General features: G+C 45.0%; 1 protein-coding gene across 1 annotated transcript in view; it reads right to left on the bottom strand.

Moving 5' to 3' along the window:
* The window catches only part of NELFA (negative elongation factor complex member A), a 37,165-nt gene extending 23,176 nt beyond the window's left edge, over window positions 1-13,989 (bottom strand). The window contains exons 1-2 of the mRNA XM_054982396.1: window positions 13,515-13,989; window positions 2,227-2,398 (exon numbers count right to left, since the gene is read on the bottom strand). Of these exons, the coding sequence (XP_054838371.1) occupies window positions 2,227-2,398; window positions 13,515-13,766 (424 nt within the window). The 5' untranslated portion in view covers window positions 13,767-13,989. The remainder of the gene's footprint in view (window positions 1-2,226; window positions 2,399-13,514) is intronic.

The following is a 13,989-nucleotide window of genomic DNA, read 5'->3' as shown; positions in this document are numbered from 1 at the left end:
AGATCGGTCACTAGTGGGGAGGCAGACGGAAGGACAATGTGTCCTAAGCAAGCACCTTCAGCACCTGAACAACAGTGGCGTCGATAGGGTTGTTCTGCTACTCTGCAGCTGTCTCTGTCTGCAGAAAACCGAGAGGACCAGGGCTACTGAATAAATTAGGATTTCTGAATTCTGACATGAGAAACTACATTTAGTACTAACAACACTCAAACCAGCAAAAAACAATAGTTTAGCATCTCAGTGTCAAGCCGCCAGTTTATCGAGCCTCATAATAAACCAGAGCTTAGTCAAACATTAATTATGACCAGCCTCAGAGTCCAGTTAAGATGGCAAATGGCATTCACCCCTATTGAAGAGTTAAATTAGCACAGCATTATCACCACCAAATGCTGCTGCAGACAGGTCACTGGCTTCTTATCTTGTCTAGAAATAGGACAGACTACCTTGCATTTCATGGTCTTTCAAACGCACCATTCAAAGCCCGTTACCCAGGAGGTATCTCTGAAGCCCAAACTATTTGAGAATAATTGTGCTAAATTTTACTTTAGGCCACTGATAACTTTAAAAAGCTGGGAAATTTGATCTATAACATTTTCATCCCTCCCTTTCCCAAAGGACCTCCTCTCCTCCATTTTAGTCAAGCAACAATCTTGTGAAGTTAATTTGGCTGACGATATGTGAGAAGCCCAAGATCACCCAAGCAAGCTTCACAGCTGAGTGGGGATTTGTGCTTGGGCCTTCCAAATCCAAGTCCAACCAACCAACCATTCATTGAGCCACACTAATTCTCATTTTATGATGCACAGCATACCACTGCGAGAAAAAGTTTCTGAAGATGCCAGCTTATGTATATATTGTCACATTCATCAACGTAGACATACTGTTTAAAAAGATTTCTATTTTGTAGCACTTATGAACAAGGCCGCCTGCTCTCAAGAGTCCTCTGCAGACACTACCACACCTTGAAGGCAATGTGCACAGAGGGGGAGTGGGCATGAACAGAGCAGATGAGCCCTCCTTGCAGTTGTCAACTCATGGGAAATGTAAAAAACCAGCAATCCCAATTGGAGGGGTGGGTCCTATGCACGGAGACACCAAGTTCACCAGCACATAGGTGGGGCGCTAATATGCTCATGCCTGCTTCTCTTTATGCACATTGATTTCAACACAAGTAATGTTGCCTGCAGAAAGCCAGGGTTACATGTCAAGGTCTCCAGAGCAAGTAAGCCATTCTATTTTCTGATCAGATGGAACAGTATGATGTTATTACGATGACTGAGAATTACGTTACTTGAGGGGCTAGGAACAGTCTGACTCTGCCCCGACCCACCAGATGATGCCTTCTGGTGTACATGCTGAAAACCTGTCTCTAACCTCACCTGGCTTCGCCTCCTTGCTCCAAGGCTCCGCTTTCTGAGCCAGAGCCACAATGTACATGGGTCTGCTCCTGAAAACAGCTTGGCAGCTTCAGCTAGTACAGAACATCTCAGCTCGTTTATTACTGGAAGCTAGGCAGAGCATGTGTATTACATCCATTCTGCAGCTGCTCTACTAGTTATCAGTTAGTTTCCATGTACTGGTTATGACTGGTTCTGCACATCTGCAGAACCAGCTCTCCCCATATGGTCTTGCTGAGAGACCTTCCCTCATCGGTCCAAAGCCTTCTGCAGGTGCCACCCTGCAAACGGGCAAGAACAGCAGCTGCCTCTGCACAAGTCTTCTCTGTTGTGGCCCCCGGTCGGTGGAATGGCCTGCCTGAAGAGGTCAGGAAGTCTTACACACTTTTACTGTTCGGCAGAACGTGAAACAGAATTATTCAAGTGTATTTTTATAAAGTTAAAAAGGGTGTTGTTAATGTCAGTGGAACTGTATTCATTATTCGTATTATGTTGTTTTGATTGCATTGTTTTCTAATTTTGTACCAGCCTTGTTATACTGCTTATTGGATATAATACAATCTTTCACCCCACGGTTGTAACTGCTGCTTTATTGTCCATATTCTACTGTGTTTTTAGTGCAATGTGCTCTAATTTTGCCAACAATTACTACAGAATAATTGCTGGTATTATGTATTATACTCTTGTTCCCACACTGTTTTTAGCAATAATGCTTAAGTCTCAGTAAGAACAGCGGACTATAAATGAACTAAGGAAATACAGGATTACACCCTAACCCATTATTTACTAAGCAAATGAATGGCACCACTTTACATGAAATGGAGCTTACCTTTATCTCGCAGTTCACCTAAAATATCCTGAACATTGGGATTCTGTTCTTCCAGATCAAGATTAAGGAAGCCAGTATCTGGAAAGGATTTTAAAATATCAGCTACCATTAAGACCCAGGGGTCTGAATCCAAGGTAGCGAGCTGGATAATGTCACTCAGTGCAACTTTCATCTAACAAAAAAGAGGGGAAGAAAAAAAATCAAGAGTAGAACATTCAAAGCATATGAGAGCTCGTTTCTGAAAACTTTACGGAACATCTTTAGTCTGTAACGGTTTCACTTCCAACACGCTTGAGGGTTTGCATCATATAAATATGTCATTGCGAAAAAGCTGAGTAAAAGACTACAACAGTGATGGGATATTCTCAATCTGACTGCAAGACAGAACGTAGCATATAGCTTTAGAATGGCAACCATTTGCTTTGGAACTTCCAGCTAGTAATACACACTACCTTGAATATTCAGATAATCTGCTTCAGAATAAATGGTACTACTTCAAGTATAACAAACAAACAAAACAGCAGTGGTCGCCATCAGATTGAATGTAAATTTAATTTTTCTATAATTTACACATTGAACTGGCAGAACAGGGTCATAATCTGGCGCTGCTTGCAACATCTTACCTCCAACCTATATTATTACAAAGGGGAAGGAAATCAGAGCACTACAAGCTAATCCTGAGCGAGGGCATCCGTGCAGAACTACTGGAACTGATAATTGTTTGCAATATATTATACATTGTGGCTGAGGTGGGAGCACACAAATCTTTAGCATCAGAGATAAACTTGAAAGTACAAAGATGTAATTTCACAGGGCAACCAGTGGCGGCTCACAAATAAAGTAGAAGACTGGAAAGGTCAGTTGCAGAGTATGATTATTTAGACTGTGGTATCAGTATCCTATCCACACACTGTTTAAATAAATAAAAAACAGGTCCCTGGTCCAGAAGAACTATACAATCTAAATTTCTGTAGTGGGAAGGGGAGCAAGAGTAACAAGAGATAAAGAGGAATAAATTATTCTGAGGATAAATGATTAACTAGTTCAGGAAAAGTCCTAAGCTTAACGCCCACATTTCTGAGGAAGATTTTAAGTTCCTAACAAGACTGGCTCTCTTTCTTTAGCTGCGGTAAAGCCCTGGGCCCACACATACTGAAAGCATCCTTGGGAGGACAACATTAATGAAAGCAGTGGCTTTGGGCCAGATGGGGATCTTGGAGAGCTTTGTGTAGGGGGAGTGGACAGTTCAGATGAGGGAGACCTTTGGAGGCTGATTTGACCAAACGTGGCATTCAGACATCATCCATCGTCATCAACCTTGACTGTCAAAGGAGAGACCGACAGACCACTTGTTACAACTTAAGTCTGCTCACCTCTACTGTTCAAATATTCAGATTATGTGATATCCCTCCCTAAATCCTTATCCACTTCCATAGTTTTATCCCTCTGAAGTCCTCTATATCCCACTTTGTCTCTGCTCACAATGTTTTCCTTTCTAACTCAGCAACCCACCACCACCTTGTAATGGATACTGGGCATACAGAAACCACAGATTCCTTATAATATTTTCAATCCTTCGTTGACTTTCCTGGATTTCTATGAGCTTTTCTTGACAAAATTACCTGCTCGGACATTCAAAACATCCGTTTCTGGCATGTGAGCCACCTTCAAGGTCATGTTTTTAATAGAAATTCTGGAAGGAGAAGCTAATCCTTCTCTTCCTGTCCTCAATCTCCTACATAAAATTCAAACATGAGAACTGGCTCCTTGCATACTAGGCAACTCTGTACATCCAGGGTCACACAAATGGTCTGGGCTTCTGGGAGAATCATTACGTCTCTTCGTTGGGGAAGGGTGTGTTTTCCTGGGATAAGTCAACAGAGTAGCTGTTGCTAGTGAGAAATGGATCCTTATGGTGGGGAAACATGGGCCAGGCCAGCCTGTTCCAATGAGGGACCAAGTTGCATGTAACTCATGTTATGGAGTAAGTTCAGTTTGTGTGTGTCAGGGAACCTTTTATTGATTTTCCTCACTTGACAACCTTGAATCGAAGTAAGTGTGTGGCTTTGTGGCCAAAATCTCGTCAGTCCCTCTGCTGAGCATGTGCACCCTAAATTCCAACCCAACGAGATTAGCATTCCAGTCAGCCAGCTGCTCTGAGCTACGGTTGTTTGAGTAAACCCCCATTTATTTGCCCTGACCTGAGGTTTATATAAGCCTCCCATTTTGGATGACTTTCTTTTCATGAGAGCTGTTAGCAGCTATTTGTATCTTTTGATTTTTCTATCTCTGAATTCAGAGTTTTAATAAAGCTTTTTAAAACTCTGCTGGGAGTATTCTGTATCTCAGACTCACATGCTATTGAAGCTGTTCTATCATGCAAACAGGCAAGTGGCTGAGGGAAACAAGGGGAAGAGACCTCTGGTTTCTTCTGCAGTAACCAGTATATCTAATTCTCAACATGGCATCATCTGTGGGAACTGAAATCCAGAGACTGGGGCCATGAACAGACAAGACAGATCTTTCTACAAACCTGAGAAATGTTTCAAGTTTGCTGAAAAAAATCTGAAATAAAAAATAATTCTGTTGGGTCTCAAACCTGCCCCACCCCCGCCAATAATAGTAGTAGTATCAGTAACCTTTAAGAAATAGCCCTGGCTATTGTGAGGGTTGCTATGCAACCACAATATTGCTAGCCTTCAAGCCTTGGTTTCTCTCAGTAAAAGGTGGCGGGAGGGGGGGTAGGGCCCTTTCATAGACCACTTTGGCTCTTGAGAGAGGACTCATTAGGGCCAGGTCCACCAGCAACCACTGGCAGGCCCATCTGCTCACTACTATTCAGCAGCAACCATCACATGAAAGCCAGTGTGGTGTACTGATGTCAAAATAGGGTCTGGGAGACCCAGGATTGAATCATCACTCTGCCATGTTGTTCATTGGGTGACCTTAGGCCAGTCACATACACTCGGCCTAATCTAAAAAAGTAGGCAGTGAAATGTAAGGATAGGAGGGCTATCAGGAGGAACAAAAGAAGAAATTGAGCATGAAGAGGAAAGTGAGATACCCCCCCACACTCACACACAAGTCCTTGAAGGTTCCCCACTGCACAACTGGGTCTCATCCAGCCCAGTGGCTGGAACCACATAAGAGTTTTCTCAGGGAGAGGCTGTTAGGAGAGAGGAAAAGCTGAACACGGAGGCAGTAAAGGTAGTTAGGCTGGTAGGTAGAAAGGAGATTAAGAAAGCAGGAAAGGGGAGTGACTATAGAGGAGAGACTATATGTTCCTGCCTGATCACAGGGAGAGGCCCTCCTGACTGTCTCATCAGCTAAAGAAGCTCACCTGGTTGGTACACAAGGGAGGGCCTTTTCAGTGGCAGTACTCCAATTAGGGAACAGCATTCCCAGGGAAGCACGCCTGGCCTCTTCACTATCAGTCTTCAGGGGGCAGTTGAAGACATTTTTATTTAGGACTGTTTTTCACCAACTTGGTTTTATGTTACTGTTAGTCCTAAACTTTATTTTTAAACTTAGGTTTTTTCATCTGTGACTATTTTTTTTATTTATTCTGTAAGCCACTTTGAGTTCCTGCATGGTGGAAAGGCCACTAAGAAATGTTTTAATAACAAAATATTAATTAGAAATATAGTACTTTCAGGGAAGGGAAAGAGGAAATAGTGGGGATGCAAAGCAAAATGAGAAGTCCTGCAAGTCCTTGTGGGTCCACTGCTTGTATCTCCCTAATTCTCTGGGGCAATAACTCCCAGAATAACCAGAGGTGACAGCAGTTTACCAAGAGTTAATCAAGGTGGGTGGAAAACAAGCGTAAAGGGGGTGACAGGACCAGGGCACTCTGCCATCCACTCTGGCTGATCCACTCCAGGGCCATGCTTCCCTAACACAACCAAAGGTCTTCTGCTGTCTCAGCTCTGCCAAGTCTTCCTTGTCGTCCCCCCCCCATTTCTCCTTCAAAACAAGCTTTCTTCTGTGCAGCCTTTAAACTAAAGTACAGCACCTAACTGAAACAATGCCTAAAGACATGTAATTGGAAAAAACTTCTAAAGACTATTTTCAGATGCATAACATAACTAACAGAGGAGACACCACTGTCTCCTCTGTTAGTCAAAACAGAGATTACAAAGAACTCTTGGCAGGGGACTCTTTTTCTTTTGTTACTCCATAACATTTCAAACGCACTGACGGTTTTATGTTAATATGTTCAGCAAACAAGAAACAAGAAGTTTTCATAAATACATGGTTGACAGTAACAGTGCTAAAACACATGTGGGGACTATCATGGAAGACATGCTGAATATGAGCCGGTGTGTGTGTGTTAGAAACAGCCAATGTCATTTGGACAGCATTAATACCTGTATTATATTTAAGAACTTGGGAATACAAATGCTTCCACAGTCAAATATCTGTACGACCCCCACTTTGACTGCTATATTTAGTTTTGAGTACCAAGTCGAAGAAGTTTCCTAACGCATTTTGTGCCAGCTGCAGTTTCCAGATTATCTCCAAGCCCCATGTAAGGCATGTTACAGCAATCGACCCTGAAAGTTATCAAATCATCAATCAGCGTGGCCAGATCAGGCATTGGAAAATAGAGAGGCAGCTTCCTAACTAAATGTAGTTGGAAAAAAGCGTATTCACTGTCCAAGAGGAGTCCAGAAACCAGCAAGACTCCTAGGCTCTTAACAGTGTCTTTCAGCTAAACTGACACTCCATCGATAGCAGAAAGAACAAGCCTATTTAAAGCAATGGCCCTTCCAGCCAGCACCACCTCTGTCGTATTTGGATTCAGGTTCAGTTTGTCATCCTTCAGCCACTGGACAAATGCATCCAGACACCTGGCCAAGTCAAGAGACACCTACAGCTGGAGGTTTATTCAGAGTAACAGATAGCTGGGTGTCATCCACACAGTGACTAATCCAAAACTTTGGAGGATTTCATTAAGGTGACGTTCACAGGTATTAAACAGTATGGCAGATAATATAGAGCCTTGCGGCATCCCAAATGTCAGCTCCCAAGGGAATGACTGGCATCAACCACTGCAAATACAGATCTTTCCAAGCTGAGGCTACTGATTTACTGTATAAGTAAGGGAAACAAGGAAGCACAAAAGGAGATGTTGCTAACACACGGTGCACAGGAGGTAATAATATACACAGATAATTTGTTAATCAGTAGTCTCGATACACTCGGAACTGTTTTAGCAAGAGCAAATAAGTAGAAGACTGAACATTTATTAAGAACCATTGGGAGGGGCCAAGAGCCAAGCTGAACGGATTAAATCTACTGATGTTAATGCAAAGAGATCGGTTAAGGCTTTTCACAAGAACCTGAAAAAACAGGGGGGGGGGGGCGCTTGAGTTTTGAAGGGGCAGAATGTCAGGGTCTTGGCATCCCTTCAATATTCCAGAGACTTGACAGCCCGGATTTGCTTGGTAAGAGCCTGGGGAGCCCAGGCTAAGGACTGGATTCTAATGGACATTGTGCTCACATTGTATTAGAACCCTTTGGGGAGCTGTGGCTGTCTCCTCTGCAGAGCTTATCTGTTTTCAGCCTGAGAAGAAGAACCGTTGTCATGGATACATAACCTTGGAACTTCTGAACTTTCTAAAACATCCTCTCCACTTCACTGCTAGCCCCTTTGCGGGGCTTTCTGCTTTACACATACACTGTAGCTATTGGGGGATGGGGAGTGGGAACCTAAGCTAGGCTGGCAGCTAAGGGGGTGGGAACTGGGCTGTACTCAGAACTCAGTGTAAACTTGGAGGCTTGGCGCAGAACTTCATTCCTGGCAATGAACCTGTACTGGATTGCTGAACTAGCAGGTTATCAATAAAGCTTTAACTCATGCCATGCAATGAAGTTATTGAGATCTAGCTGGCAGAACCTGACAGGGGAGTATCTACAGTTGCTAGATCTGTGCAGACTGCCCAAGCTATGCTGTTGCAGCTTTAAAAATTGCCTTTAGGCACTGCGACGTCATTTACAGTGTCCTTACATCAAACACAAAACCAGCAGGGACAGAGAAATATACCTTCAACCAGCCATGCAGCACAATACTTAATCAGAGCAAGATTAAATAAAATAGTTCACTCATTTCAGTGACGTAGATTTTATTTATTTGCGTACTTTTAATTTGCTTTTCTCCACTCAATGCAGATTCAAAGTGTGGTGGAGTGATTAGATTGCCAGACTAGGACCTTGGATATCCAAGTTTGAAACCCTGCTCTGCCTTGGAAGCTCACTGGCTGACCTTGGACCAGTCACACTCTCTCAGCATAACTTACCTGATAGTAAAATGGGGGAAAGGAGATTGATGTAAGCCACTTTGGGTGCCCATTGGGGAGAAAAGGTGGGGTATAAACAAAATATGAGACAATAGTAACAAAACACCAAGTAAAACAAAACTACTTGTCCTCACTAGACAAATAGGTACATGATCTGTGTCATTGTGTATCTGGGCAATAAACAAGGGAACACCGTGTATATAAATTGGGAAATACACCAGTAGGAGAGCACAAAAACACAAGCTGAGTCATTCCTCAATTTTATCCTCACAACAACCCTTTGAGGTAGGTTAGGCTGAGTGTGTGTGACAGGCTCAAGGCCACCTAGCAAAACTCCATGGATCAGAGAGGGGATTCCAACCTGGGTCACCTAGATCCTAGAACGACACTCTGGCTACTACACCACACTGACATTTGGAATTCCAGAGGCTTTACTCATTTTCTCATATGTCTCATATGAAGACAGTATTTTGAAGGAGCTACAACACAACCTGCCAAATGCATGTGGTTACCTTTACAAATGAACAAATTCGAGTCCATCTTAGAGACGCATCGAGTGCTTCTTAGAGACCAATCAGATTTTCAGGATATGAACTTTCAAGAGTCAAAGCTCCCTTTGTCAGATATAACAGTCTTCTGCTGTTGTTGTTTTTTCCGGTTTACCTTGTAGCAGGTTATCCCTTGGTATTATTCTGACTCTGTTGGTCTATAGTTCCACTGATCTCAGTTGTAGATCTCTCAGGTGAAAATCTCCATCAGAGGGACTGGAACAAATGTGGCGGTAGCATAGAGCTTGGCTGTAGACAATGGATTGTTTGTTGAGTTTAGGATGATTACTGGAGGCATGTAGAAGTGTCTGGAGATCAGCAGAATAAGGTGGTTTTTGTGCTTCCATCACATATTTGTACAGTGGTGTGTAGAAAACATGCTTCCTGTGTGGATTGATTCTTGGTGAGGTCGATGATGGGGTGGAAGTTGCTGAAAGCCTGGCAAAATTTCTCTAGTTCTTCTTTCCCATGTATCCAGATGATAAAAATGTCATCAATGAATCTCAAGTACAAGAGGAGTGTCAACATTTAGGGGCTGAGTAAGCACTGCTCCAAGTCAGCCATGAAAATGTTGGCATATTGTAGTGCCATGCAGGTGCCCATAGCTGTGCCATTAATTTGAAGGAATAAATCATTACCAAATCTATAGTAGTAGTGGGTAAGGACTAACTGGAACAGCTTAATTGCAAGGTCAGCTGTGATGTTGTCAGAGATGATATTCCTAATGGCTTGTAGTCCATCCTTGTGGGGATGTTGGTATATAGAGATTCGTTATCCATGGCGGCCAAAATAGTGTTATCTAGAAGATTAACAGATTGTATTTTTCTTAGAAAGTCTGTGGTGTTGTGCACATAACTGGGAGCACTGATGGCATAGGGTCTGAGAATAGAGTCCATGTATCCAGACACCCCATAGTCATGGTGCCTAAGCCAGAGACAAGAGGACATCCTAGGTTGCCAGACTTGTGTATTTTGTACAGAAGATAGAAAGTCCCTGGTCATGGTTTCTGTGGTATGTCCATATATATTTGTTCTTGCATGTATGTAGGTAATTCCTTTATAATCCTGTTTAGTTCTTTTTGGTATTCCTGAGCAAGGTCTGAGGATAATAGTTTGTAGAAAGTAATGTAGGAGAGTTGCAATCATGAACAAACCTGATTACATTTAGGAGGCCAAAAGACAACTGCTCCTCCTTTATCAGCTTCTTTAATAATGATATCTGGATTGTTTCTGAGGCTGTTTATTGCATCTCTTTCAGCATGGGTGAGGTTATGCTGTGAGAAACGATGTTTTAAAGAGTTGCCTGCCTCATACTGTACTGCATGGCTGCACAGGAGCTCATGCTGTCCTTTTAAAACACCATTGGAACCCGCTCTCCTCCTCCCCCCTCAGCAATGTGCTACTTACAGGGAAAGGATGGATCAATAATCTGATCTAAAAATGTCTGGAAAAAAACAAGGCCTTGCTTAAAAGGATGCTCGCAGACTTGTAAAAAAGTGTTAGTTGAAAAGGCATTCTCCCCACCCCACCCACCCCTCTCTCTCTCTCACACACACACACACAGTTATCAGAAGTTCTATTTTATTTATATGGAAACTGATTGATTAAAATCTGCATAAAATTACTGGCCCAAAAATTCTTTAGCCAATTATAAACATTCTTTATAGATGTGAGTATGAAGGGGTAAAAGCAGGAAGACAAGATTTTCTAAGGCAACTCCTGCCCTCTTCATTAGAGTTGGAAGATATTTCACACTGTTGTTGGGTTAAGGGCTAAGTGAAGTGGGCCGCTGGAGCAGGAGGGGCTGTTGATGCAAACCTTAAGATCTGCCAAAGAGGTCAAAATGGTCTGCTAAGGTGTAATTCAAAATACAGTAACACTGTCCTTCAGTTAAGTTCTGCAAAGTCATTTCAAAGTTCTTTTAAAACACTGGTCAAACTGAGTCATCTTGTATATAACAGCAGGAGGGAATGAAACAATACACAAAGAATCAGGAAAACACTAGAATAAGATCTTCAGGAGTTCTTCAAAAGCAAGAAAATTAAATCAATCAGGTACAAGATACAGTGAGCAGCAAACTCCAGCCAAGGTGCAGTTACCTGCTGTCTTGCATGCTAAAGAAGGAGCTGCTACAAATGAAATCTAGCCAGAAGCCCAACCACAGCCCAAGGCTGATTAATAGCCAATGACATGCTCAGTTGTCACAGAAATTATCAAGAGCAGGGACAAGATGGCAATCTATTCAGGTGTCTGTAAAACACTGAAATGTTTAGGTGGTGGGATGGCCCTACCCAGATCTTTCCATGTCTTTCCATTCAGAGATATAGCTAGACCATTTCCTAAATGCTGTGTCAAAGTGCTAGCTCTGTCTAGTTCTATCTGTGCCTTCGGGACTCAACACTGCAAGATCTGTGTGCTTGGTGTACTCATGTTACAGTCATGGTTTTGCTTACTTATTCTGTCTGCAAGCTATAAAGCTGGAGCACAAATAAGGGATTCAGTCAAAGGGAACAGAGGGCAAACCACACACCCTTAATATGGCATCTGGCAATACAACCAGAACCCATGCAGCTGTTTCCCTAGGGAGGTAGTCAGAGGTTCATGCTTTTGGCAATACGCTGCCAAAATGGTCACTGCTGATCTTAAGCTGCTTGACTGTATCTTGAAGTAACTTGCTCAAAACAAGACAAGCAACCTAGCAGCACTCACTTTCACTCTATACTCAGGAGGAAATAGATTAAAGCAAAGATATATTAGCTTTCAACGCGATCGTCAGTTGTCACTCACCCCGCATGAAGCTGACATTGGCCTATCAAGATCAGTATTGACTACTCTGACTGGCGGAACTGTTTCCCATAACCCTTCTTCTGGGAAATGCTGGATATTGAAACAGGGAGATTCTGTACGCTCTACTGCTGAGCTGTGGCTCCTCCCTGTAGCACTCACCTCTAGCACTCCCCTAAGTAGGAGGAGGTGGCAATGGCTGCCATAAATTTTCTGGATTAACTATTCAGATTTGCACCATTCATGGAAACGGTTTTCACTCTACTAGTGGTCAAGCATCTCATCCATCCTGGAGGAACACTACTTCAACATTCTCTTGGCCTCTCCCTTACAGCTACAGATCCTAAAAGCACAATCCTATCCAGAGTTAGGCAAACTTAAGTGCACTCAAATGGGAACTTAACTACACCAATAACATTTCTCCTTCTTCAGAGGAGCATCAACATTATTCCTGGCCAACTATACTCACAATATCAGCAGAAATGTGAGGTGTCTCTGGTGCCATCTAAATAAAGCATTAGAATTTGATTCTGCTTCACATATAAACTGGACCTACAATGGGCCCCAAGACAAAGAAGTTGGGGAGGGAGAACAGAAAGAGGTACACAAGAAATTCAGGTCCCTTGGAAGCTGACCAAGACAGTCTGAACACACATGGTTGGACCAGGAGAAAATAGACAGTGGTTCACCAACAGACCATTGGCTAGCTGGCCACCTAGACCTTGCTGGATGCTGAGTTTCTGGTAAAAAAAATGCAGATGGGGGACAAATTTGGTCTCCGGTAGAGCTGAAACAACATTTTGCAAAAGTCAACAAGTTTTGCCCTTCATGTTGAAATCTGACAGTTCCCGGATTGGTTGTTCCTAGCAGTTAATGAAACGCCGATAAACAGCATGTGCTGCTGCAAATCAAATGCTGATTTCTGCTGACTTTGGCTCTTAGCCGCCCATGCTAAATAACCGATCAAAATCCGTAGAGACAAGAAGTTCGTTTCGGCTCTCCTTCTGAACGTTTCTGCCGTAGGGAGAGGCCAACGAGCCCGCAACGAAGGGCTCCTGAGGAGGGCAGAAGGCAGGCGAAGGGCCCCGTTTCCGCGGGCGCTGGCCGGGTCTGCGTTCTGACGTGCTCCAGCAGGAACGCTTCCTCTCGGGCTCACTCCGCGCAGGGCACCTGCCCGCCCAGGGAGCAGCCCTGCGCCTCCTCGGATTCAGGCACCCGAGCAAAGCAAACCAGGCCCCGCGGGGCGCCGTCAACTGACAGGCCGGACCCCACCAGGCTCCCGCACGGGAGGGCGACCCGGCCCAAGGCGAAGCCCAGTCCGCCGCCCCTGGCAGGCCAGCAACGCTGCCTCCCGGGCGAGCTGTCGCGAGTCGCGGGGCCCTTCCTCGGAGGAGCCGCGACTCGCGAAAGCCGGCCCAGCAAACAAAAGCGGGTCGTCTTTCGGGCGCCCCCGGGCTGCTCCCGCCACTGACTAACGCGGCTCGCCGCTCGCCAGCCCCAGAGCCACCGGCCAGTCCTGCCGCCCGCTCCCCCTCTCGGCGGCCGGCGGAGGAGCGAGCCCTCTCGGCCTGATGGCGCTGGGAGGCGGCGGCGGCGGCGGCGGGAGCGCCCCGAGGCGGCTCCGGAGCGTCGTCGCGCCTTCCCCTTCCCGGCCTCACCTCATCCACGGCGCGGCGGGGCAGGTGCAGCGTCCCCAGCAGCAGCTTGAGCTTGACGGGCGAGGAGAGGCCGTGGAAGCAGAGACGGATGTTGTCGATGACCGTGGCGGTGAGCAGCGAGGCGATACTCGGCGGCGCCCACAGCTCGTCGGTGGAGCCCAGCTTGTTGTGAAGCCACAGGCCAGTGTCGCTCTCTCGCATCGACGCCATCTTGGAGCGGAGCGGGAAAAAAGGGGGACTCTCGGCGGGCATTTTATGAAGACACCTACAAAAAAGGGAGGGGGGGAGGATGAGGCCCCAGCCCCTTGTGGGCCGCCTTCCTATCCGTAATGCAAAATGGCGTCGCCCTTGGTGGGAGACCGAGAGGTAGGCGGCGGAGAGCTTGAAATGGCTGCGCCCTAAGAAAGACCGGGCCGCTCGAGTTTGCCGTACACAATAATGGCGCCTCTTCTCCACACGGGAGGGGAGCAGGGAA

This window comes from Eublepharis macularius, chromosome 6 (assembly GCF_028583425.1).
Source record: "Eublepharis macularius isolate TG4126 chromosome 6, MPM_Emac_v1.0, whole genome shotgun sequence".
NCBI lineage: Eukaryota > Metazoa > Chordata > Lepidosauria > Squamata > Eublepharidae > Eublepharis > Eublepharis macularius.
This window is presented reverse-complemented; position numbering and strand designations above follow the sequence as displayed.